Source organism: Clarias gariepinus, chromosome 10 (assembly GCF_024256425.1).
Source record: "Clarias gariepinus isolate MV-2021 ecotype Netherlands chromosome 10, CGAR_prim_01v2, whole genome shotgun sequence".
Lineage (NCBI taxonomy): Eukaryota > Metazoa > Chordata > Actinopteri > Siluriformes > Clariidae > Clarias > Clarias gariepinus.
In genome coordinates this window covers 32,131,305-32,159,239 of record NC_071109.1, presented here as the reverse complement: position 1 = coordinate 32,159,239, position 27,935 = coordinate 32,131,305, and the positions used below count along the sequence as shown (strand labels likewise).

Sequence of the window (27,935 nt, the reverse complement as noted above, 5' to 3'; positions counted from 1 at the left end):
CACACACACACACAGAAGCTGTCCTGTTCCTCGGTCACCGTGCGTAATGAAGTGCGCGCCTGGATAACACCCGGTGTGTGTGAATGTGGTGTTTTGTATTTTTCCTGAAAGGTGCATTCCAGTTTCTTTGGTTGTCGGGTTTCTTTTTTTCTCCTCCAAGATCCGTGTTGGATTTTACTTATGATGGTTTTGGATATGCGCAAACGGGATAAAGAGAAGCCCTTTCCTGCACGCAGAAGCAAAATAAAATAGGGTTTCGTTTACAGTGGACTTAATCCTCTCGTTCCCTATGAAGAAGCCAAAAGTAAGTCGTGCATTGCATTTTCCTTTCATGTTCATTCTATATGTGTGTGCGCGCGCGCGCGCGTATGCGGCGCAACTTTGTTTCGCATTGCGCGCGGGGTTCGGAACTCCTTTGATCCTGCTGCGTGTCTGAACGTTAGATTTTTTTTTAAATGTAACAGTTAAAGACTTCGTTCAGCAGAAAGAGGCGTGGCTTTGAGACGTGCACTTTTATACATTGGTTGATTTCTTTCTTTCTTTATGTATTTATGAATTTATTAAGTTATTTTTTCCTTTCTTTTTTTACGCAAGGTGTCGCTTATAATATTATAATTAGCCTTACAGGAAATCGAGTTAACGCAAAGTGTCGCCCCTGAGATTGCATGAGCCACATGCAAATGATCTCTTAATCACTAGGCTCACTAGATAAACAGGTTTAACCCAGCACCAGATGTGTTAACATGCTGATTGATTTGGATGGACGAATGAATTATTAATTCACAACCTATTTATCTGTCAGCAAGTATCTGGAAATAAATCATTGTCTTAGCCCTTGAGCTAGAACTTATTTGTTTTTCTGTGTTTTTTGTTTTGTTTGTTTGTTTGTTTTTTATACATATGTGGGGCTCAGGATTTTGCAGTCTAGAGTGACATATCCTTTTTTTTTGTTTCAGCACAAAATAATAATAATAATAATAATAATAATAATAATATTTTTAAAAGGCAATTTGATGAGATGAATTTTAGTTCATTCAAAGAACTATAAAAAATGACAGCAAAAAATGTAAAAAATAAATAAATAAAAAGTCACATAGGCAAAGAAATAGCACAGATGCGTATGATAACGTGTTTTTCTGCGTGTTTCTAATCGTTTCTATGACCAAGATAATAATTATAATAATAATAATAATAATAAGCTCACCTTGAGACTTTTGCGAAGTCATTCTGATATAATATATAAAATTTATCCTTTATAAAAGTAATTATAATTTTTATTCTAACTAACATATTCAAAAACCCAAATACACAGTTTTGAAGTCCAATATCATCATTGATCTATGCACATATCTAAGCCGCTTGGCTTTTAAGGGTTAATTAAGAGGCATATCATATCTGCTTCGTAGCTGCTGCTCTGTCATCATCCACTCAGCAGCACATCATCTCCTCTGCTTCGTTGGCTCCAAGTCCTTCATGTAGCATGACATTTCATTTTTTTTCTTTTTCAGAATTAAATCAGAAACATGTGTTATAGTAAAAAGTTCTCAAATTGATGCAAAATGTATCTGATACCAAGCATTCAGAGGATTTCTTTCTGTTTTAAATCAGATACAATGTGTTTATTTGGTGCTGAGAAATTAAAGGTACTTATAATAGTAATAATAATAAATGCAATTATTAATGTCGCAGAGGTCACAGCTGCCAACAGGCATCACTGGACGAGATTCAGCATGCTCGATGTTGATCTCCTGCCAGGTCGTGGCACAGAAACTCATTTTTTTTTCAGGTTAATAAGCACTGAATTTTCCAAATAGAGTCATTAAGGGTTGTTATTTAGTTTAGAGGATTAAGGAATCCGTTGCGCATGGGCTTTGTCAGGATGTTGTGCGAGATAACATCTGTTGATAACAATTAGACATAATGACCGAAACTGGCATTTCTGTACTGTCATGCCCGAGTATGATAAGTGGCTGTAAATGCAGCAGCTTGTGGAGATCGTTTGTGGAGACCTGATGTAGGTTTGGCCCCCGGAGCGATGCCTGAAGTGATGATTGTTATTAGGGGTTATCACTTTCTAACACTGCAAACTCTTTATTTTTAAGCACTTAACGTCTCACTAGCGGCAGCATTAGACGAGTAATTAAGAGGCTTTGAGACGGGACAAGATTTACATCTTGGTAAAGCCCAAGCTCGAGGCTGGATCAGCTGGAATCTGGAAAACATCACGGCAATAATGCGATATTTCCTGCGTGGTAACGGAGAGAAGCCCGCTGCTTCTGTTTGAGAGGCTTACTCTACTGGAAATAATGAAAACGTATGATTTCAGACTATAAAGCATCGCAAATATGTTAGGAATATGTAGCAGCCGTATACCCTAAGTAAAGCTGATCTCCTGATCTCCTCATCCATTGTCTATAAAAGCTTTTTCCATTAATATATCAAATTCCATAAACATGTGTAATCCCTATTTTCAATAAACAATGCAAAATTAGAAAATAACCTAAAAGGAATTTTTTAAATGTATTTTTAAATCTGACTCACACTCATACAGCATAATACATTGTTTAGACTAGACTGTGGATCCACCCATCCTGATTACTCCTGTCATTATATTGTGTACAAGAGATTATGATCCTTCCCTGTAAACATCATGCCATTCCTAAAAGTTTCCCTAAAATGTCCTGGACATTCCGGACCAAAAAAATACAAATAAATAAATGAATGAATGAATAAATTGATACGAGCCTCGGCCACCTGCTCAATTCGTGCAGAGAACCGGCCGTGTGAAAGCTGCTCGATTTGCTCGGGAGTGTTTATTCGGTGTTTTTAATTGCTCTTTATACAACATGATAAGATGCCGTGCTGCAGAAGGTGAAAGTAGATTACAAGGAGGAAACTTGCACCTGTTTTTTCCCCTGACATGCACAGCAGGCATTTGACTCGGCTGGTCACACACACACACACACACACACACACGTCGTCTCAAGCGTACAAGATGTGAAATTTCAAATTCAGGTACACCTTTAAGAATCGGTTCATCTTTCAGATAAACACAAGCATGCGGAAGTTTTTTTAATGAGTTATTTCCTCTTAATAGGTCACTAAGCTTAGATTCTTTTCTTTTCTTTTAAGATACAGAAACAATGTTGCTTTTAGATTTTAAGAGTGTGATTACATTTTTTTAGTTTGTTCCATAGAATAGTTGTCTTCATTTCAAATATGGAATTTGTCGATTTGACATTATGAAATAACCGATTCTGCTCTAAAATGCTTTTTTTTTTTTTTTTTTTTTGGGACGTGTCAATGTATATCATGTTTGTTCACGAGCATTACAGAGGGGCTAACTTTACTACACACACACAGACAAACACACAACGTCTCTGTTCTATTATAGTAAAACTATGCTGTGGTGTGTACATGTAGTTCCTGTAATTGTTTTGCTTCCAAAGTCCACATGATCCAGGAACCTTGCTACTCTGGCCAGAGTCCGAGCCGCTCGCAGTCGCTCCATGAGACGTGAGAATGCTGAAGAATCCAGGAAGAAAAAGGCTGATCGTGCATAAGGATTAAATATTTGGTTTAATTATAATCGCAGTACTAATTTGTCTAGCCGCGGGGTTGATTTACACTCGGCACCTCCGGCCGCACATGGTCACGCTACACCACCCGGCTTGTAGATGCTGCCATTGATTTATTTCCCTTATTTCCTGATTTCTTTTCACAGCTTATTTTATTTGGCTTGTTTTCCTCCTCATGCGTGGACTTCGTCTTGCCTCTGAAACAAATCGAGCGCTAAAAAATCCCTTCCAGTCCAGACCTGATCCTGGAAATATGCCTTCCACAAAAAAAGAAAAAAATGCTATACTCATTCATTTAGCAGATTTATTAACGCAATAAATATTGATAATGAAATACTCAGTGAGGAATATTCGTTATGCATTCTTTACCGGTTGGCTCATCTATAGCCTCGGGCAACTCTGCTGCACTCTGCAAGTGGTTTAATCAAGATTTGGAAAAATGCACCAGATCCCAGACCTGTGTGCGAAGTGAAAACGAAGTAGTAGGCAGCTTTACTCGTGTTGGGGCGGAGCAGTACCCCGAGACATCACAATTCTCACAGATCTTTCACGACTCATGATATTTATCACCAGATGTGCAAAACAATTTGCTTAGAATTAGCTTTCATAATAAAAATAGTTTAACGATACTTTCGATCCAAGTCGAATTTTGACAGACGTATTTATCCGGAGTGACTGGCAGCAGTGAAAGGTTGAGCAGGTTAGGGTTAAGGGCGGTTTCTCAGGGGCGTTCAAGTCAAAGCGGGACTTTTGATTGCATAGAGGAACAGAACGCAGTTATAAGAATTTAAAATCCCCGGCTACACTAATGCACTTGTCCCAGTGTTTCACTAGTGCTTGGACAAGGTAGAACGTTTTCTCAGTACGTCAGAGCCATGATCAGACCGCCTGTCTGATTCACGTCTGAAAGCCCGGCCTTACAGGAACTCCTTTAATGACCTGAACATGTGGAAACGGCTTGGAGCGAGGTCGGGACTGTACAGAGTGCGTGCGATGTTGATTTTCCAGGATCAGGCGTTCCTGAGCCACCTCGGCCAATCGCCATTCACAGTCGTCCTACTTTAAAAAGTTCAAAGTGTGCACCGTTTAAACGTTTTACTGCGGCGGAGAGTCTCATCAGCGTACTGTGCTCGAAGTTTAATGTAAATGTCAATCTTGACGATTAATTTATGGTATTTATAAATATTTATACTATCAATTGCTAGATAAGTGAATTATTTACTAATTTACCGCGAGCTAATTTCGCACATGGCCCTCGCCCTTTGTGCTCCTCGCGCCCTCTTCTCGCGCCTTTCTCATCTCGCCGTGTGAAAGAGAACAAAAAGCTACAGGGTCCGTTATTGTTATGTTTCTGTTACATGAGTCAGATGACGAATGCGATATCTGTGTGCGTCTGCATGACAGATGGAAAGGCTGCCCCACCTTGGCTTTAACACACAATACGTAGCCTACTAGCTGCCGAAAGGCTTCTAAAGGCCGTGTTAATTATAGTCTTAGGTCTTATCTGTTGTTTTTTTTATGACACGAGCCATGTTTCTTAAATATACTTCTTGACAGGTGATTATTATCCATATGGCATGCCTGGCTATAAACTCCATTAACGCTATAACATCACCCACTTAACACATTGTAAAGTTCAGATGCTTTTATATGACTTAAGTGTCCCGACATGACTGCGCGGCGATGCGGCGCGTGGCATCGCCAGGACAGGTACGCCACGAATGTCTTGAGATAAACCTTCAAAATAAGACAATCAGGAAGTTTATTAATTTTCAACAACCGCTACAGTACACAAGTACACAAGTAGATTTAGATCTACATTTGATGTTCATTCCCCTTTTATCAATTTATAGCTATGTTTAATGTTGTGACATGTCCATGTGACTTTTATCCATTTATTCTTTATGGAATAAGTCAGTCCATGACGTGGACGTCACGTTATTCGCGAGTGCTTGTGAATGAGCGGTTACTATGGCAACAGAATTCATCAGATTCCAGAATTCATCAGCACTGTGGTGCTCATTTCATCACAATACATCCGGTGTCCTGGAGGAAGCTCGGTGTTTTCAGTGCTTTGAGAAAGAGCGTGCTCTCAGGACATGCGATACGACACCGCCGGCTATGCCGCGTTTGATTCGGTTAGCGTGAAGCGCTTTGAGTGCATCTGAAAGGAAACAGACAGACTAAGTGCAATTTGTGGAACCAAATTGAATTTAAGAACTTTTTGAGTGGATCTCTGTCTGTATCAGAGGCTGAAATGATTAAGACTTGATGACTTTTCCGGTTACTGGTGATGGTTGTGTTGCATTGCGTTGCATTCTCCTCCGCTGCCCTTTCGCTGTTTCATCGACGTTCTTTTAGACCAATCATTTCTTTTTTTTCCATTCTGTTGGAAGTCAAGTTAAATATCGCTCTGTGATAACAGGCGTCTGAAGTAGCTAGATGATAGCTAGTGCGAGCACAAGGGGGCGGGGCCAACAACACAGAAATGCTGCTTTAAAAAAAGATGTTTTCTCCAAAAACATCTGCAAAACTGTTTTTATTTGTTTATTTTTCATGTAAAATGTTGGTTTAAAATAGAAAAAAATACTATACAGTTTTCAAATTTTTTTTGTTTTTACAAACTGAACAAAGAACAAAGCTCCTTCTAATCTTCTAATTAGCATGTTATTATTATTAGACAGATAGATAGATAGATAGATAGATAGATAGATAGATAGATAGAGGAATAAGCAAATAATAACTTATAATATTATAATATATTTACAGTAGGGCTGGAGAATATTTTACCAATATTTGTAGTACGTTTCTAAAATCTGATTATTTTTAGAAAATTTAGATGTTATTAAATGTATAATATTTATATTATTATATTTAAAAATAATAATACAAACATTAATATTGTTATTATATAATATTTCTTATATATATATATAATGAATACATTTTAACATGATAATTAATATGTTTTATTATTATCATTCAAAATATTTAGTTAAAATAGTTAATGCATTGACTTATAGGAATTTTTATTAGGAAATTGTTAATTACATTAGCATTGTAATGATCAAAAAACTAAATAAATACATTTAAAGATATATTATTATTTACTATATTCACGCTGGATAATACAATGGTATCGATATTATAATACATTTTATGACAACATTATTTTACTATTTTTTATGACATCGTTTTTTTTTGTAAAAAAGGATATGTTTTATTGATATCAATGTATATTATATGCATTTTTATTTTAAAATTATTATGAAACTGTATTACTAGATATCGCGATCATGAGATGAACCTAGATATGATGCGTATCTCAGAGAATTGTGATGTGATATTTTTGTCATATCACACACCCTTTGTTAGGGATTGTGAAGGTTTAGCACGATCCATCCATCCATCTAGGAACCTCTGTAGTCCAACCAGGCACTGTGGAGGCCAATGGTGACCAATGGATTTATTCCATTTTGTACGACCATGGTAGGACCTCTGGTCAACATTCATGCACACACATTCGCAATTTGAGAAATGGCAATTTGCCTAATCCGCATATTTTTGGACTGTGGGAGGAAACCGGAGAACCCTAAAGAAACCCACCAAGCACGGGCAGAACATGCAAACTAAATGTATGCAGACGCGACACGGAAATCGACTCCAGGACCTGGAGGTGCGAGGCCACAGTGCTAACCACTAAGCCAATGTGCCCCCTTCATGCCGCCTTCATAGCAGATATAAATGTTTTTTTCCCACACTGAAGTATTAGCTGTGTAAAGAGGAGGAAAAGAAGCTCATGGCTGTGTGACTAATGGAACATGCACTGCTCTTTGGCACTGCTGTTGTTCTCCAGCCTGATTATGTCAATGAGATTATGGGCTGAATGGCTCTTTGTTTGTTGTGAATTTAGAGCCTGTGTCTGGGTGACTCGCTAAATTACTGAAGCGCGACGATCAAAAGCGTCCTGTACGTGAGTTATCTAGTCCAGGTGCCCACGGCCTTATCTCTGCTTTATTTCAGAGATGGATAAAAGGATGGAAAGCTAAACTCTTTCTTCCCACATTATGTCCGTCTACATCGCTCTGAGCTCCTGTTCGGAGTTACTTAGGTCTTTGTTAAGTTCAATAAAAAAAAGGCTTCAAGCTAATAAAAGTAAGAAATGGCCATCTGTGTTTGTCTCTGTCCTGCACGTTTTAGCTACAGGTCCTCATTATCATCCTAATTCATCCATTACAGAGTTTTTTTGTCTCTTTATTTAAACCGCAAATTTTTATGATTTAAAATGACTTAAACGGGAGGGAGGGGGGCAGCTTATTCCCTCGAGGAAGCTCCACAATCTTTACACGTGTGAAATTCTGAATTATGTACGAGTCAGGTCTGAGCAAGCACTCGCACGTTATAACATCATTCACATGTAAGTGCTTGAAATGAGGTCAGAAAAAGTGCAGGGAAATGGCTAACACACATTTTAGTCTACTGTTGATTGTGGCACTAGCCACCCCGCGATATTATACAGTTATAAGGTAATTATTAGCCTCAGGTTCAGCAGTTTGCCACTAGGATGTTAAGAATTTTAAGTCTTCAGTTATAGTGAGGGGAAAAAAACATTTTAGTTGTGAACAGGTATCGCCAAATTGTAGGTAAATCCAGACCTTTTGAGACTATTTTGAATGCAGTTAACTGATATGCTAATTATGCTAACTGTGCTGAATTGTTCAGGTTATTTTAAAAAATGTATGTTATATGTTGCGTTACATTACAAGTTGCACTACCCTATACAGACACTAAATCTGGTACTTTAGCTATCGTACGGTACATAGAAGTGTGCGTCAAAGTTTTGTTGATAACATTTGACTGATGCGCTAGCATGACTTAGCATTTTAACAGTCGTTCCGACAAAAAAAGTTGATTGATTTATTATTTTTTTTACGGTGGCTAATTACAAAGCCATATACTGACTTGTATAAAATCTAATTTGTTTCTTAGCAAACGGGGCAACTTTAAAGGTACTAAACCGAAATGTTTACACAGGGGGGCGTGTGTGTGTTATACTGATTATTTTAGGCCAAATTATACGGGGACAATTGGATTATTTTGTAATAGCGCTTGGTGATGTTAAAACATATCGATATTGTGATGTAATGATACGATACACCTCTCAGAGAGGTGTGTGTTTTGTGAAATATTTCGGATTTTAACTGACATTCACAAAACTTAGACTAGAGTAAGTAACTCGTTTGATGTTAAAGAATTTAAACATTTTTAAGTGTTATTACGTTCACAGACATTTTTTCAAATTTTTGGTTTTAATTTATAAATTATAATATCGTTAAGCTCAGATTTTAGTAAAAATACATCACTGCTGTTTTACTCGCAGTTTATTCACGAACCTTTACACATGCTTTATTGCACCGATATCCACTAGTATATTGATATGATATTTTGGTCGTACCTTTATTTCCTACTTTTAAGGTGTTTTTTTTTTTTTTAATATTTGGAAATAAAAAGCTTAATAAAAAACAAGTTTTGAAAATAAAATTGCACAATTTAAACCATTGGTGTATTTATTTAGTTATTTAATTTTATTTCCAGAAAGTTGATAGGGGCTGTGTTTTTTTTTTCCTTTCTGTTGAATTTTTTATTTATTTATTTTTTAAATCAGCAAGCATCTCCAAAAATGCATTCTGGTTTGAGATTACGCCTCCTAATTATAAAAATTATCGTCTGAAATTCTAGATCATATTGTTGCGTGACATGTTGTTTTTGGAATAAAGGCAGGTTTTTGACTTTTATGAAAAAAAGGTCATGCTTTAATTTGAAACATGTTTAAAAATGGCTGAAATGTTTCAATTCAACTATTTAATTTCCCGGAGTCTTGAAAATTGTCCAAGAACTGCATAGTTTTTTTTCCCATTTCTCATGTAACGTTGCAGTGATGAAGGTTAAAGCGCCAGGTCTCGTATTCACTGGTGCAACTTGTGCTCTAGTTATTGTTCAGCTCCTCCTCCTCCTCTCGCTACGCCTCGTCTGTTGGACTGTCAGGGTTTGCACGAAGCGATTAGACCCATTGCGAATTTATGACTGTTGTGCAACTGACTGGATCTTGTTTTTTAAAGCAGAAGACATAACACAGACACTTGTGTACATATCGAAAGTACGTATCTGCTTCTGTCTGTCTCCACATCAGCTCACTGGAAACGCTCCAGTATTCCACCTTTTAAAGATCCCAAGATCGTTCAGCTCGAGTAAAGAACCAGAGTTGCGTCCTAAATTTGTAAGAAATGGGGGGTGGGGGGGACCAATAAATTAAGGTAAAATTTGGATTGTTATTACAGAAAAAAACATTTAAAACAAAAAATGGCCAAACTGCAAACCTGGATAACAAACCAACTTTTCTAAAAGTAAAAATTTTGATAAATTCAGTGTATACAATAGGGTTAAAAAAAGAATAATAAAGTTAATATTGTTATTATTATTATTATTATTATTATTAATAATAATTTTATTTAAAGCTCAAAACAATTGAACGAATTGTTTAATATTTAGTTTTTCATTCAATCATGACTTAAAATCCTGAGCTAATATTTGATCTCGACCTCGTCATTCACGTTTACTCGTTTATACAGAACGTCAGATTTTCCTCGAGTGTTTCCTCGATTCTTTTCATCAAAGCACATGTTCATGTTCGGGCGACACTAGAGATCTTATATAAACCCACATAGTCAGTCAGGTTTAACACCAACCCCATCCTTATTAAATTTAAACCAAGAACACAAATAGATGTTTTTTTTATTTTTTTTATTTATTTATTTATTTATTTATTTTATCTGGTGATACTGATTTTTACCTTTATTTACTTTAGAACAACCACAATAAAAAAACAACAACACAGAAATACATTCTCACAAGCACCTAAGATGTCCTCATTCACCCCGATTGTCTACTTTAGACTTTGTTTACTTTAGATCTAGCAGATAAATTAGAGTTTTTTTTCTCTCTCTCTCTCTCTCTTTCTTTTTTTTTTTTTATCACATATTAAACTCCAGCCCAAATGATCAGGATAAACCAGCTGTCTACAATAACATGCCCATGACATGGTTGAGGACGGTTGTTTCTTAACCGTTCTGGATCTTCTACTATCTAAAGCACGTCGGTTTCTCAGGTGTCACCGTTAAAACCTGCGGTGTGTTTCAGTTCGGCTGAACTGAGAGGTGTGTCAGTGTTATTGTTGAACAAATCTCTTTTTCTCTTTCTAAAGCACAAGAAAATGCTGCTTTGATGACTTCCATGTCACTGGTGTGGTACCATTAAGGGAGATGTTGTGTGTGTCTTTAATATAGATATCCGTAAAGTGTCGAAATGTATTGCAGATGCACTGATATACATTTAAAGCTACATGGGTTTATGCATACAGGACATACTCTAGTCTAGTCAGCCAATCATGAGACATCTGAGACAATGAATGCAGGTCAAGAGCTTTAGGTAAAGTTCACATTCAACATCACAAAGGAGTATAATGTTATCCCTAATGTTGTGCATGCTGGGTTTGAATATTAATCAGAGAGCTGATTTTCCAGCTGAACCTCCAGCATGAGGTCAACAGAGCTGATGGGTAACTTAAATAAGCATCGGTACAATCGTGATGAACAGAAAGGCATAGGGGTATAGGCTACTCCTGCCAGAGAACAGGAATCCGAGGTTACACTGGGCACTGGAAAAATATCAGGAGATGCTACTTAGCCATTATTTGTAAAAGAGCATTTAAGAAAAAAAAAATTTTAAACAAAGAAATTACAAAAAATCATAAACATAGATCTGTGTATTTCCTGACGGGATAAGGCTTTATAAGACAATTTATATAAAATAATAAATTCATCACGGATGCTAATGTCCTTAGTTGTTTCTGAGCAATGTTTTAAGTGTGACGGCTTTTTAAAAGTTATTATTCATTTATTTTGTATCTCAATATGGTTTGAGCGTTCATGTCAACCCGGGACCACTCGTAAATAAAAGCAGAAAACTGATTGACATTTACAAATGACTTCAAGTACAGAACAGTGATGAGACTCTTAGCCGCAGTAAAACATTTGAACAGATTTTTTTTTTTTTTTACGGAGACCATTTACAGTAAGTCATTTCCACATGTTTGGCCCATTAAAGGAGTTCCTGGGAGGCCAGCGTTACAGACATGAAGCAGGCAGTCCGATTAAATATAACTTTAATTCAAGCGCTAGTGTAACACAGGGATACGTGCGTTAGTGTAGCAGGGGATTATATAGAGAAATAAAAGAAGTTTATAAAGGGAGTCAGAACTCACTCAGTGTCTATACTCCTTTATCCTGTATACAGGGTCGCGAGACGGAGTGCCAATCCATCGCTGGGCACACACACATACACACACTCGCACTCCCATTTACACACTACGCGCAATTTGGGATGCCAGTTAGCCTAATCTGCATGTCTTTGGACTGCGGGAGGAAACCGGACAACCCTGGGGAAACCCACCAAGCACAAGGAGAACATGCAGACTCCATGCACACAGACTCGAGGTGCTCTGAGAACTGTGTTATTCTGCGCAATTATAAATTCTGGTTTGACTTGAACGCTCCTTGTAAAATAAATGAATAAATCTAATTTTAAAGCTTAATAAGATGGATGCTTAATGGTACCATCTCACAAGGAAAGGCTGATTTTAAGAGTATCGTTTTGTTCCTGAGATTATACACACAGTATTGTAATTCTCTTTGAGTTTAAACAAGATTTTACAAGAATACAAGTATTTATTATACACAAGCAAATAATGTGCTGAGTGGTTCACTTTTAAAGTCCTAGTTTCTGTTCACTCCTCCCTTACTAAGCTCTCGTGGAGTTACAAAAGAACTTTTTTATCTCAAAGTTTAAGAGTTAATCTGCATAATGACAAATTACAAGATGCATTGTGTGATTTGTAAAAACCTTTAGAGGGCGCAGGTGAAATGCTGATGTTAAACACACCAATTGTGCTCATAATTATAGAAATTGTGGTGTATAGCTATCATTTTTATCTAAAAATTATCCCTTTTTTTTGTTGTTGTTTTTTTTTTTTTTTAGATTTGGATACGTACCTGTGTCCATTTGTTGCTTTGCATCACAGTTGCTGTCTATTCCAGTGTAATCGGAAATCCCATAACAGATGACATCAAGAAAATTTCATTACTGGTAAGAGTTAAACGTCAAGAGTTCTTTTATGTCTAGTTTTAAAAAGATTAGCAAGCATTGTTGTGTTTATTGTGTGCTCGTAACAACTCAAACTTTTGTTCTTGTTCTTGTTTTTTTTTCTTCTTCATCAAACCATGAGATTATGACAGACAGGGAGCTGAAGGCTGAACAAAAGCAGCGATCAATCAGAAAAAAAGTCCAATCGAGCTTTTAAGGGATTAAATCACAGAACTGGAAAGTTAACGTTTAAAAGTCGGGTCTTTTCTGTAAAATACGAGTTGTCCTCACACACACGTTTGACATTTAGTTTATTCAGATTTTGAATCGTATTTAGATTTTGAACAGATATGTCAAAAATATTGGATTAGATCGATCCAAGATAAACATTGTGTTTTACTTTTAAATAAGATTTGATCTCTAACCAGTATTTCTAGAAAGCAGGAGAATCTGTTCACTTGTCCTGTCTTGTTTTTATGTAACTGTTTTGCTCTTAGTGTTACGTTTGTTATTGTTGTTGTTTTGTTGTTTTTTTCGAATCCACCCGATCCTAAATGAATTCAGTTTTACACACCGACCAAAAAACTAGCGTGTTAGCGCGACAAATTAACAAATGATTACTGATATTGTGAGAAATATATATTGGTAATGTATTGATCTGAAAACACAAAAAAAATCAACTTCAAGAATTAAAATGATCGTCGTGACTGACAGTTATGCTAACACAAGCCTAGCATGATTTCACCAGCTAGCTTAGCTCCCTAATGCAGCTTTCTTTCATCTCCACTCTGCTGGTTGAAGCTAATGCTTGCTAATGGTTGCTCCTGTAGTTATAAACTAATTCCTAAGAGTTTATAAATGTAAATATAAGGGTCGTTAACATTTGAGGTAAATTCTCATTTGCACGCGGACCCAATTAGCGAGACTGTAAAGATTATTTACAGCCGCTTTAACAGACGCCTTTTGTTTAGTTTCGGACGTCATTCGCTTGTTGTAAAGCACACACCGCCAGGTTTATACCATCTCTTCTCCTTCTTCTCCTTCTTCTTTTTAACAGAAACAGAATATCCCAAAAGACTACAAGATCACTGTACAGTATTTACCTAAAGAAGTGGTAAGTCGTTTATTTATTTATTTATTTTTTATGTGCATATTGCGTATCTTTAACCCTTTAACTAAATTATATGTTTTATTTGCATGCCTCAAATGTGCACTGTACTCATGTCTCAAGGTTAGGATGTGTTCTTGCATAAGCTGTATATGTTTCACCACTTGATTTGACTTTGCTGGTAATATATAAGGGGTGTTCAACTCAAACCGGGACTTTTTGACATTTCTGGTCAATAAGGGCCGTTGACATTTACAGAATACTTTAAGAATTCTTAAACCGCAGCAAAACAACTGAATGGTCTGAATGTTTGTGAAAGGCAGAGCCTGTGAACATTCTGCGCCTGATCCCTGAAAATCTACGGATAACTTGCTAGCTTGTGGAAGAAAGAGACGCATCTGTCTGTGTGAACTGTACACACAGTCACCAACACCACTTGCACATATACAGTCCCAACCTCTTCTGGTAGGCCAGCGTTTGGGACGTGGTGAATCCTGCTGAGAAAACGTTATACCTTAATGGTATCCATTGCAGTAATGTAGCAGGGGAATTATATAGACAAATACAGGAAGTTTTTAGCTTTCAGAAATGTATTATGTTATTCTGCACAATTAAAAATCCCGGTTTGACTTAAACACCCCTCGTATTTTTCTTTTTTTTAAATCCCAATAAAATAAACTCAGTATGCAAAAGAGTTGTGGAAATTTTTGTAAGCCAACATTGTGATAAAAATTGTTTACTTGTGCGTAAAACTGTTGTTTGTTTTTTTGTTTATTTTTTTGTTTATTTTTTGTTTATTTCCTCCAGAGTGGTATGTGCTGGGTGAAGCTCAACGTGTTCCATTTGGAGGAGAGCTTAAATGAACTGTCCGAGAAATTTGGGAATATTTCCTCCAACAAAGAGGACATAAGAAAATTTGTGCAAATGTTGAAAGAGATGCGATACATCATTGGTCATAATTTGGTGAGTTATTTCACAGATTTATTCGTTTTTTAAAGTGAGCCAAACGTTTATTCATCATTTCACTTATTATACACAGTCACGCCTATACTTGTGTGTATTTTAAAACAAAGATAAGTTGTTTGGCATTTGGCCTCCAGAGCATAGTCAAGACTCAGCTTTAATTCAGAGTGTAATTCCGGATCTATAGCCATTTTCAGACATGCACCCCCATTTTGGTGGCTCATAAATAATGGAACAAATGGCTGACAAGCAGTTGCGTGACCAGGTGTGGCCTGTTCTCTTGTTACTCCATGACTAATTAAGCAGATACAAGGCCTGGAGGTGGTTTTGAGTGTTACATTTGCACTTGGTAGCTGTTCACACAAACTCTCAATATGAGGTCCCAAGAGGTGTCTATGCAAATGAAAAAAAATAAATAAATAAATGCCAATGGAACCGGGCCCTGGTGTTTATAGATGGCCTGACTGCTAATGAAAGTAGACCCAAAAACCCCAAAAATACAGTTAAAGCTAGCCAAGGAAAAATAAATGGAAATTCTTCACTAGCCAGGTCAGTCACCTGCTCTCAACCCAATAGATCATACTTTTCACGTACTGAAGATACGACTTGAAGAAGCCTGGCAAAGCATCTAGAGGGAGGAAACTCAGCATATGGTCATGTCGGGATCCAGACATCAGTCAGTCACTGACTGCAAAGGATTTTCATTCAAGTATTAAACGCAATCCTTATGTTTGTAATTGTTAGTTAGTTCCATTATTTATGAGCCCCTACAATTTTGTCAAATCCCTTGAATTAAAGCTGAACATCTTGACTTTGCTCACATTGTCTTGAGTGTTTAAAAAATTGTACAGAGGCCAAAAGCCAAAGATATATGGACCACATTCTTATATAAATCTTTACCATTTTAATGCTTGCACACATTTAAAAAAAAAAAAAAAAAAAAGGTTGCTATGGAAACAGTAACGTGATAGAACAAGCATATGAACATAACCCTGCACTACTTTCCGGGCTGCAGTTCACTCACTTTAAGCAAGTTCACACCGAAATTTCGGCAATTCTCGAGAAACCCAAAAGTGGGTGTGTCATGCATGCTTTACTGCTTGAACTCACATGTTTTGTGAAATTCTTGTTAACAGAAATGTTTGCATTGTTCAACTTGTATAGAAGATGCAGAAATGCAAGCTAGCTGTTTGTTTGCGGTCATGTCGGGTTGCCGTTTTAAATATGCACCGCGTACGGGCTCAGGTGACATTACGCGGCAGGTTGCCAGAGAACACAGTGCACACTTGCCACAAGCACATTCTTGACTTTGGTGCAAGAGGTCACAGCTGCTGGAGACCTTTCTCGAGAAGGACAGGTTTTTCCGCTTTGTCGTCGGTGCCAATTAGGAGACCTTTGGCATTGTTTATTTACTTCAACGTAACCATCAGACAAATATTTATGAGAATAAAAAAAATCTGTCACAAAAAGTGCTCGTGCATAAGGAGCCATGTGACAGCATCCCAATCCAGCCGTGAGAATGAGTTCAATATGCAGAATAAAACCTTGGTGTGATCTGTAGAATTAAATTAACAATTGTTATACACTTAAACAGTCTGGGTGCGTGCCAGACAGAAGTAAAAGAAGAGATGCCATTTAATTATCACATCTTGCACAATCTCGCGCTTGTGGTGATGTTGCAGGGCGTTTCTAATACTGTGATGAAAATGATGACAACATGGCAGTATTAATAAAAATAAAAATGCAAAAATAGTGAAGGGTGGAGTGGTGCTGTGGCACACAGCAGAGAGTCCCTGGAGCTTGTGTAAATGTCTGTTTCTTCTGGGATTCCTCCAGGTTTCCTCTCGGATTTATTTAAGATTTCTCTTACTTTCTTTTGGTTTTCCCAGGGATTACTTTAACTTTCCTTTGGGCTTCCTCCAGGTTTCCCCTGGGTTTTTCTCTGAGATTCCACCAGGTGTTCTCTGGGTTTTCTCTGAGATCTCTTTGGTTCCTGCTGGGCTTTCACTAGGATTCCTCTGGAGTCCTCCAGGATCTCTCCGGGATTTGTTTAGGTTTCCTTTGGGTTTTCTCTTTGATTCCTTTGGAGTCCTCCAGGATCTCTCTGGGATTCCTCTGGTTTCCTCTAGGATTTCTCCAAGATTTCCTCAGGGCTTCCTTTAACTTTCCTTTGGGCTTCCTCCAGGATTGTTCCTAGTTTCCTCCAGGTTTTCCCTGGATTATCTCTGAGATTTCAACAGGTTTCCTCTGGGTTTTCTCTGGGATCTCTTTAGTTTCTGCTGGGTTTTCACTAGGATTCCTCTGGAGTTCTCCAGGATCTCTCCGGGATTTGTTTAGGTTTCCTTTGGGTTTTCTCTGGGATTCCTTTGGAGTCCTCCAGGATCTCTCTGGGATTCCTCTGGTTTCCTCTAGGATTTCACCAAGATTTCCTCAGGGCTTCCTCCAGGATTGTTCCTAGTTTCCTCCAGGTTTTCCCTGGATTATCTCTGAGATTTCAACAGGTTTCCTCTGGGTTTTCTCTGGGACCTCTTTGGATCCTCCAGTCTAAAAACCCTCCAGGGGGTGGATTGGGTACACTAAAGCTTTGTTTACATGGTGCCTCGGGAAGTACTGGAGTCTCACAGAGGGTAAATTCTCCTGGATCCACCCTGGATCTGTGGCTCTGAGCTGAGTACAGAGCTTAATGAAGAGTAAAGAGCCTTTAATAGCCTTCAGACTAAAATACACAGGGAAAATATACAATCCTGATTGGTTAATCCTGTTTCTTGCCACAGCAGCCTTTTTACCTTTTAGAATGCTTCGCGTTATCATAAAGAGATTTATATGGGACAAATATGGGTATGGGAAATCTCCGCTAAACTTTACGTTTGCCAGATGTATGAGGCGGAGTGCTTGGAAAGGTAGTATGCAAAAGAAACTTTTGCCATGAGTTGGCTTCGAGTTTAGGCCCGCTGCGATATGTTCAAGAAATGCAAAGAATTGAGGTCCAACATCAGCTATTATAAAAGATTTCCTGCAAAGTCTGAGACAGATTTTCTCAGTCTGACAAATGAACCCGTAGAACAAGATCCACTATGGAGATTTGATTCTTCTTAATCATATGAGACAGAGACTAAAGCTAGACAAGCCCCGAAGTTCAGTGCATTATTCCTTACGTATTAAAATCAGGCGCAAAACTGGGTCGCCGTCCAAGTTGGCTCCGGATGTAAGAAAATTTTTTGCCTCTTCAAAAGCAAAGGCTTCGCGTGTTTCCTAATGTACAGCACAGCATTAAAAACGCCACATGAGATCGCATTTATTCTCAGCAATGATCCATTCTTCACGTTATTCACTATAGCACTGCAGTTATCATTTTATATTGTGTTTTTTTCAGGAGGATTCCATGCTGGAGTTTCAGTGCCACTACAGAGAGGAGAAATGGCTCACGCCACGTTATTTCGAATTTGTCGAAGACTTTTTCAATACAGCTAATTCTTCAAATGATGAAGACTGCGAGCCTCCGCCGTGCCCGAGGACGAACAATGCGAAAGTAATGACGACGACGACGGCATCGACGGCGGCGCCGACGCGGCATTATTCACAAGGCGGTGAGGAAACACTGTTAATCATGTCACCTGGTCCGAGCATGTTAAGCAGAATGAACACATTCTAAACAAAAATGAACACCTGTACATTAGATCGAGAATATTCGTAAGCGATCCCTGCAGGAAATAATAACCTGCCTTTTCTACTTAGACCACGCCCACTTTGCGGTAAACGCCAAGTAGAGATACCGATACTGATACATGTGTGGTTTATGTAACTTTAAGAGCTCGACAGGACGGGTAAATTGTCATAAATTAGCACTCCCCCTGGGGTGATGTGGGCGCGCTGTCCTGCGCATAACCACCTTTTCAAAGAAATCCGCTGATAACACTGCAGATTTTTTGTTCGTTTGTTGCTTTTTTTTGTTTTTTTTATCTGGCCAGTTCCATTTTAGCACGAAGCCAAAAACCACTAGATGTTCCCTAGCGGACGGCATGAAAAGAAGAAAAGAGCCGACATGCAATTGTCAGTGCGGTGATAACCAAGCAATCTTCAGATCTTCCCAAGCACAGACTCATTCTCTCTCTGAGAGCAGACACATGGGATCTTTTGTTAGGACAGAAAGAAAAGGGGGCCGTGATGGACTCTTCTTTCACTGCAATGTTTTTCATCCAAGTGTATTAATGCTCCACCCTTTCTTTTCTCTCTCTCTCTCTCTCTCTCTCTCTCTCCAGGTCGCTCATCATCTGAGAACACAAATGCAGAAGAAGGTGAGCTTACACCCAAGCCACCTCATTTTTTATTTTAGATTTTTTTTATTAATGTTGTTATTCTAAGTTATTGTGGTCATTTACACAAATATGCATCTCGGGAGTTTTAGGAATTTTGAATCTGTGCCCAAAACATCTTTGTGTTTCCCGCACCTCCCATAAGATAATCAACTTATGACCACAACACATTTATTATCCTTGCTTGATCCTATACAATCTCCAGATGTGATTCAGTTTAAACTGTTCACACAAAGCCGTGCTTTATTATTTTATATATAGTATATAATGTGAAATAACAAAACCAAAAACAAAGTAACAAAAATCGTTACACAAATTTTTCTTTTTTAAATTATTTAATTATATTTATGGAAGGGGTCTCCAGCGTCAGAGCTGTAACTTTCTAAACGTCTTCTGGACTGACGAGTTTCTCTGGAACCTGACAATAAAAAAAATAGTGCTTAGTAGGAAATCAAAAATTGGCAACTTGATGCTGTAAAAATGGAATAAACCACTGAAGGACCAGCTGCTCCAGTGAGGATGATTTTAAGTGTTATTCCTGAATTTGGTACTTTCTTTCGATTTTTTAAGATGAATTAATGCTGAAGTTTGTTATTTGTTCACATAATAGAGTAAATAAAAGGCTGAAGCTTGAGTACACTAGCATGGACGTAGGGACACGCCCAGTCCTCGCTCGTTAGTCAACCAATTCAGCACTGACGCTAAAAGACCTGGACGTGGGAAAACCTAAAGAGAGAAGGTTCAGCCATTTTTCTAATCGCATTGACGAGACACCTGACCGTGACACAGTATGTCCAGCACACATCAGATTTCTGCTTTTGTTCAGAAACCGAACACTGATTTCTAAAACTTTTTAAATTATAAATTTAATTTAATTTGAAACGCTTGAATAACCCACATGGGCATCAGTGATTACTGTGTAGATTACGGGGCAGGGACTTTAAATCTAAATCCAAATCCGGATTTCTGTAAAGCAGCTTTGGCTGCTTTACGGCGTCCATCGTTTAAAGCTCTGTATAAATGAAATGGACTTTTTTCCCATCGGTTTGTAGACGTTTAACCCAAGGTGACATTTTGCTGTCGTGTTTTATTGATAATCGTAACTGACGGGTTATTCTTCATATTTTGCACCATTAAAGTGTCCTTACGCTAGTGGTCAGATTAATAAAGAAAAAAATACCCCAAGCTTTGCTGTTACGTTAAAATAATAAAATGTAAAAAATAGTGCTTGGTTAAAATCAAGGTAGAAAGTCGTCTCAATACGCTGCAGCCATGATCGGACTGCCTGCTGAAATGCCGGCCTCCCAGGAACTCCTTTAATGGCCTAAACAGGACTGTACAGGGGGGCGTGGCAATAACTCCCCACCTCCTGCAGCAGCTACAAACAGTCATTTCACTCGCGTCTTAAGAAACAACGACATGCCCTACTTTTAACTGTTAGAAAGCACCGACACTGGAGACTCCTTCCACACATTTTAATCTCCGTAAAGCTGTTACTATGGAAACGAGCGCGTTCATATAAACCTACACGTTCTGACCAACCACAATCCCCTTTATCCGCAGGCTTCATGAATCACATGACCTTTCCGGAGGTGGTGAAGGGCAGTCTCTTTTCACTCCTTTTCATTCCCGTCATCGCTGCCATCTTGCTGCTTGTCTGGAAGGTGTGTGTTTATTTATTTTCATTTCAAATCCCTTTGAAACTGATAAGACGGTTGACTTCCTGTCTGTTTTCATCACGCAGGTAAAATCCAGAAGAAACGCCCCATCCGCGCAGAGTAGCACAGAAGGCCCGCCGCTGTACGTCGGAGCCGAGCCCAGCGCACCACCGCTAGATGATGAAATATCGGAAAAGTAATTATCATTATGAGCTAACGCTAGAGCATAACCCTGAACCGGCGAGGTCCTCGTGGGGGGCGTGGCCTGTACAGTGTTATTGTTTTGCAGCACTGCAGTATGTACACATGGACTGTACAGTATGTTAGCAGCAGCAGCTACCAAGTTAAACACAAACGCAGTGCCCAGTGGGGTTTAATCCCAGTCCAATGCCTTAACCCTGATCTAATTAGAGATGTCGGTGTTAGAATCGCTGACTGATTCCAGTGATTGAGGTAGAACTTTCTTTTTATTTGTTTTGTTTGTGTTTGTTTACGCAGCAAAAGATTAAACAGCATCTGCACAGTGTAACCCGACCCATCCCGATTCATCGCAACTGGTGAGATTTGTTTCCAATAAGATCTCCAGTTCCTAAAGCATTTTTTTTTCTTTTTTTTTTATTATTATTTTATTTTTATTTTTTTTACAGATTGTACAGCGGACGAAAAAAGGCGGCAACAACTCGAGATCCACACGTATAAACTTCCTATTCTCTCAGCTATGAGGGACGAGTACGGACCTCCAGCGAAGAACTGTCCACCGAGATACGATGACGTTTCTAAGAACAATGGTCGGACCTTTTCTGTGGTAGAAGGGAGGAGGAGGAGGAGGAGGAGGAAGAGGGAGGGGTTGCTTGTGGTGGTTGTTCCTTTGGAGGACTGAAGGCTTGTCTAAGGCTTGACTGTGATCCCTGGATGGACAAGTACGTACAGGGAGGAAAAAGCTTTGGATGATCCACATGAAAAGCGTTCCAGTTCCTGGGTTCATGGGAAACGCAGCGGAGAGTTCTTAAATAATCCGGAATGAGCACGAAGAAGAACCCGGCGCGGAACCGAATACATCTCGTCCTCTTTCCCTCCTGATTCCTGTTTTGTAGAGTTCTCTCGCTCTTTGTGTTTGAGCTTCGGGCATCCTACTTGTTTTTTAATTCATTCCAAAAAAAAAAAAAAAAAAAATTCTCAGTTGTATCATCTGAATTGTGTATCGTTTTTAATGTCGCTTAACTGGTGGTGTGGACTTAATTTATTTATTTTGTTTCTCAGACTATGGTATAAAAGTCTTCTTTTTTTTCCCCTGCTCCTGCGTGGGTAGTGAGCGAGATGATCGTGGAAGTGCTTCAAGTACGCTTGAACCCCCTGCTCGTTAAACCGCCGCAGCCACGCTAACGCTCGCCCTCGGACCGACTAATTACTGATCTTATCTTTCTCCCTTTCCAAACATGCGCACTGCATTCACACGGTTCCTCGTAGAGGCTTCGGCAGGACGATCTCCGAGCTCCGATTCAGGAATTCGGCTCCATTTCACGCTCTGCTGACACGTCAAGCGTTTTATATACAAACAGTACTGTGCAAAAGTCTTGACACCCCCCCCCCCCCCTTTCCAAAGAGCCAGGCTGTCTTGTCTTTTTGAGGAAAAGTTCTGCAGGACGTTTTTGTCTCTCAGTCCCTGTACCTCAGCAGTCTCAAAGGAATGTGTCCTGTGAATTATTCAAGCATTTTAAAAAGAATCTAACTTGAGCAACATGACCCGGTGAGAAGCAGGTGCAGATGATGACAGATGATCAGGGTAGTCATTAGTTATACTGCTGATTTGGAACAGACGAGAGGGGAAATGAGGTCGCTGCTGAGGTCGTTACATTAACATGGAACAACCAGCTTTTTAACTGTATCTTTAGAGACTTTGCAGAACATTTGTTCTCATTTCCGCAGTTGAATCGACATCATTTAATTTCATTTACTATGACTTTTCCTTGCACAGTACTGTACATACAGTATAATCTGAGATGATGCTTAATGGCCAGCCGTCTTACAGATCAGTCGACTTCACCAAATTTTGTTTTTTAACAATCTCTTTACAATTTCTAATAGTTTGTAATGAATGTTAGTAAAATTTAAATAAATGTTACTGAATGTAATATGTGATACAGTTCTCTTTAAAGAAAGAATAAGGAAACAGGGCATGTGTATATTTCTGCTCTGCAAAAAACAAATTCCAATTTAATTAACTTTTTTTTTATACTGTAATTTAATATGACATGCAACTGCGGAACATTTCACAAAAGGTCATGTATCTGAAATCTTCCATTAGGATTTATTATTATTATTATTATTATTATTATTATTTAATCCTGTGCCTTTTGTTAAAGGAAGTCCACTTTACACTCGTCCTGGATAAGCAGCCATAGTGTGTGTGTGTGTGTGTGTGTGTGTGTGGTGTGTTTGAGAGACACGTTTGTGATTGATAGAAGAGCATTTATTAAAACGCTGTGTGTAACACTGAACATCGAGGGTCTCTTAACTAACACTATTCTCTGTCTGTGAGTCACATCATTTGGTTCGAATCTGAATCGAGTCTTTACGGCGTTTTCTTCTAAACCAGACGAACATGTTTTTGACCGTTGCTTGGTGTGTGTATGATGACGTCGATGACGTTAAATGTCAGATCAGATGCAGCGATTGTTCAGACTATTGACTTCAGATCAGCCTTGAGAAAAAAAAAACTCAAGTTTTCGGATCAACAAAAAATTGTTATTTCAATGTTTTGGGAAAAAATCTGCATTAACACCTGCAGTGTTTATTCCATCGATCCATAATATTTAAAGTAGGTACTGCATGAATGAGACCATACAGTTTGAGTTTGTTTTAATTATGGATGAAGTAAAGAATGAGATGAAAGACCTTTAAAAAAAAAAAAAATTAACAATAATTTTAAAACATTTTTTTCTATAACAGCACTGTTTGTTTGGCAATTCTAAAATGTTTTTATTAAATGACACATTTCTTAGTGGTTAGCACTGTCACCTTGCACCTCCAGGTCCTGGGTTCGATTCCCACCTCGGGGTCTGTTCTACACGTGCTTGGTGGGTTTCCTCCAGTTTCCTCCCACCTTCCAAAAAAGATTAAGCTAATTGGCGTACGGTCGTACAAATGGGAATAAATGGTCACCCGTTGGCCTCAGTGGTCACTAGATGGATGGATGGAGTTGCTGTGTTCCCCAGATTTAAGTGGAACATAATGGGAGCATGAAAAGGGTACTATTTTTCCTAGAAACCCACTGTATGTTCCCCAGTTCTAGAGTCCTATCTTCCCAGGATTCCATGTTACCAAGGCCCTATGTTCCCCCTGATCCATATAGCACAAAATGGAATTCTATTTTTTTAGGGAACGTAGGACCCTGGGAACACGGGTTAGCTCTACCAAACAGACTCCTTCCACAAAGGTTACAATCATTCATCATGTGACGTCGACACGGACACGCTGGTCTTTTTTAAACAGCAAGACAAATATTTAATTTCTTTTTTAATTACGTCGTGCAGGTTGTCACTACGGAAACGATCGTCATCAGCGTGAGTGTGCTAACATGAAGGTGTGGCTTCTCGATTCTCAAACCAACAGTGCTGTGTTACAAATAAAGCTTCTGTTTAATGAAGGCTGTGAATAATGTTAGTTATGTAACCCTTCTGTTTCCTCCGGGTACTCCGGTTTCCTCCCACATTCCGAAGAGATATGCAGGTTAAGCTAATTGCCGTTCCCAAATTGCCCGTAGTGTGTGAGTGGGTGTGTGAGTGTGTGCATGTGTGTGTGTGTGTGCATGTGTGTGTGTGCCCTGCGATGGATTGGCACCCTGTTCGGGGTGTACCCCGCCTCGTGCCCTAAGTCTCCTGTGATAGGCTCCAGGTTCCCGCGAGCCTGAATACAGGATAAAGCGGTATAGAAGAGGAGTGAGTGAGTGATGTAACCCTTTTGGGGCGTGCGTTACCAAACAGTGTTTGAGTTTGCTTTTCTCAAGCTTCTGAGTGGCTTCGGGCTAAATCTGACTCATCTCCAGCACGCTGCTGTCTGCTCATGAGCGTCAGCTACATTTTATCTTCCCGTTCTCTTCATCAGAACCCATCTGTAGAGAAAGATTGAACAGCGATCAACAACATAAAAAAACTATATATATATTTCCATATGTGACATTTCAGATGAAGCTATTCTGGTTATGTTTTATATTCAGTAGAATGTTCGTCACTGTTTTAATGACCTGTGTGCGAATGACCTGTTGCTGATGATTCGAATGCATTTCTGCCACTGTCAATGAATTAAATCTGTTTCCCCGATCATGCATTACCACTAAGGTTTTTGGTTTTCTCTCAATTTACGACCTCGAATGTGACTTTTCCGAGGACGTCTGAAAGAGAAATCTGCCCGTTATTGAACGTTTACAGCCTTATATTCATTACGGCAGCAACTAAAAACTGTTGTTTTTTTTTTTCTTTTTTACATTTTATTTTAATTGTACACATTTTTAAACCTTTCCTCTTTCACCAGAACTAAACGACTGTAACGGAATTAGGACTTAAGGTTGCGTGAGAACTATTTACCCATCAGACATGAACTATGTGTAGAAATAGTGCAGTACTGCTTTTAATTGACGTAAAGAAAAAATAACAAAAAAAAAACTTGCTGGTGTTACAAAGTGTCGATGCGCATGCGGTCAAGTGTTATGCTGTGCTTAAGTTGGATTAGATTCGATGTTATACGAGTCTCATTGAGACAAAAAAAAAAAAAAAAGAAAAAGTCCAGTGGTTTGGTTGTTCTTTCTAACTGAGACAGAGTTTTTAAAAAAATGACAACAAAACAACACAACCACATGTAACGAGTTAAGAAGAATAGTTGTACCAGAGCTCTAATCATCATACACATTTTTTTTTTTTACTGATGTTATTGCATATTATTTTCATTTTTTTGGTGTGGAAACAGGCCTAAGCTGTGAAACTTTAGATGGCGGCGTCGTCTCCTTTTTTTTTTTCTTCTTTTTTTTTCCTTTTTGTTTTTGTTTGTTGTGTTTTAAATCGACCCACTTAAGAGCCTCTGACCTCGAACCTGTGGACAGCACGCGACATGCCATGGACTTATTGAAGGCCGTCATGAATCTGAGACTGATTTCTTGCTCGTATATATCGGAACACTTCAACTAGGACAAATCCTCGTGTCTGGACGTGAGGTTTTAAAAAATAAATAAATAAATGTCCTTTGTGGGTGTCACAGGAACGAGAAGAGAAACTCACGCGGCGCAGAATAAAATCCCTGTTCCTGGACGTTTGGACTGTCATGCAGCTAGAAGGCTCTTAGTCATGGAAGATAGTCAGGGTGCCAAAGGCAAATAAGTAATTGTGGCCCAGGTGATGTGATATCTGGGTGACAGTCTACTGTATTCTGTATTTTTATATGGATATATGCATATAATGAAAATATATGTATGAGATGTGAATAAAATACATTTATCCAATTTATGCAACAACTGCCTGGTCGAATTATTGTCCTTCATCAGGCAAAGAAAATAATTAAGGAGACTTTAAATGATCAAAATTGGGAATTAGGAACTGTCCAACACCTCACTACAAACTGGAAGTGGAATAGTGCTACAGTAAGTCGTCAACTTCATGGAAGTAATCCGGACTTGAATTAATCATGACTGGCGATCACGTTGCATGAGAAAACATGAACAATAGAAACCATAACTACACAATATAGATATAAATATTTGTTTAAACCTGCATTGACATTGTATCCAAATACATACACTTCAATATGGAATCGGTTATCCTTTTGCACCTACAACAGCTTCCCTTCTTCTTGGATGGGGTGCTGTCCATAAGATTTCGGAGTGTTTCCGTGCCCATTCATTCTGTAGAGTGGTTAGGGTTAGGGTTAGGCACTGATGTTGGGCGAGAAGGCCTGGCTCTCTGCAGTCTCCGTTCCAGTTTATCCCAAAAGTGTTTGATGGGGTTAAGGTCAGGGCTCTGTGTTAGGGCCAGTCAAGTTCTTCCACATTGAGCTCATCAAACCATGTCTTTATAGTCCTTGCTTTGTGCACTGGGGCTCAGTCATGTTGGAATAGAAAAGGGCCTTCAACAAACTGTTGCCACAAAGTTGCATAGAAGCGTAGCTTCGTCCAAGATGTTAAGGGGTGCTGAAGCATTACGATTCCCCATCTCAGTTCAATAATTAACAGGTTTGACCAAATACTTGTGTCCATATAGTATATGTTTAATAGTGAAGATAAGAGCATTCCCATAAACAGACAATGTAAGAACCCACAGGATTGGGACTAAACAGCTGCGTGTCCATTAGAAAACCTCTTGTTAGTGAGAATCATCAGAAAAAGGCATAAAGGGAGCATAAACATTCGACTTGAAAAAGGGTCATGTGGTCTAATGGGTACAGATTGAGCCTATTCCAGAGCGATGCGCACCCATGATGCACCCATCTTGCATTTGCAGTTGTTTCAGTCGCTCAGGTCTAGACTCGTATGCAACGTTATGTGGCAATAAAATGAAGTCAGCTGACCACCTGAATGTACTGAATCACCAGGTTATCACATCTATCGGGATTTTCCTCCAGGACTGGTTCTGGGAGAACGAAGAATCATTTTAATGGATGAACTGAATACTAACTGTGAGCAGGAATCGAAGGTAAAGGAGGTCAAATGAAGTATTGAAGTGTACAACTTTATTTTTGACCAGGCGCAGTGTTAATACCTAGGTTTAACATTCCATATGGTTTACTCAAACCTGTTGTTAATTGTTGTAGAGACTGAATAGCAACGTGCTTAGTCAAAAGGATTGTTTTGAAGTCCGTGGACCTGGTTATTATAGTCCAACTAGCTTTCACCTGAATTAAAACTTTTTAAAATAAAGCATGCTTAACCCAAACCAATAATCAAAAAAATTATAAAAACAATGTTTTATGCAAATCTGAGACAATTGCTGGATTTGTTTTTCGGCATTTTGATGCGTTAATCCACATGATGGCTCCGGACCCAGAACCAGAATAAAGTGAGTTCTCTGGTCAGTGTTTGTGTGTGTGTGTGTGTGTGTATACAGTATGTGTGGAGTTTTGAATTGAATTGTCT

At 38.6% G+C, this 27,935-nt stretch overlaps 1 protein-coding gene across 1 annotated transcript; it reads left to right on the top strand.

Moving 5' to 3' along the window:
* Window positions 1-26,313, top strand: kitlga (kit ligand a). The gene is made up of 10 exons (XM_053506325.1): window positions 1-304; window positions 12,672-12,779; window positions 13,834-13,890; window positions 14,692-14,847; window positions 18,221-18,434; window positions 19,107-19,142; window positions 20,724-20,824; window positions 20,905-21,014; window positions 21,317-21,375; window positions 21,466-26,313. Exons 1-9 carry the CDS (start codon window positions 290-292, stop codon window positions 21,345-21,347), a joined length of 828 nt encoding a protein of 275 aa, XP_053362300.1. The 5' UTR covers window positions 1-289; the 3' UTR covers window positions 21,348-21,375; window positions 21,466-26,313.
* Window positions 26,314-27,935: the final 1,622 nt, after the last annotated feature.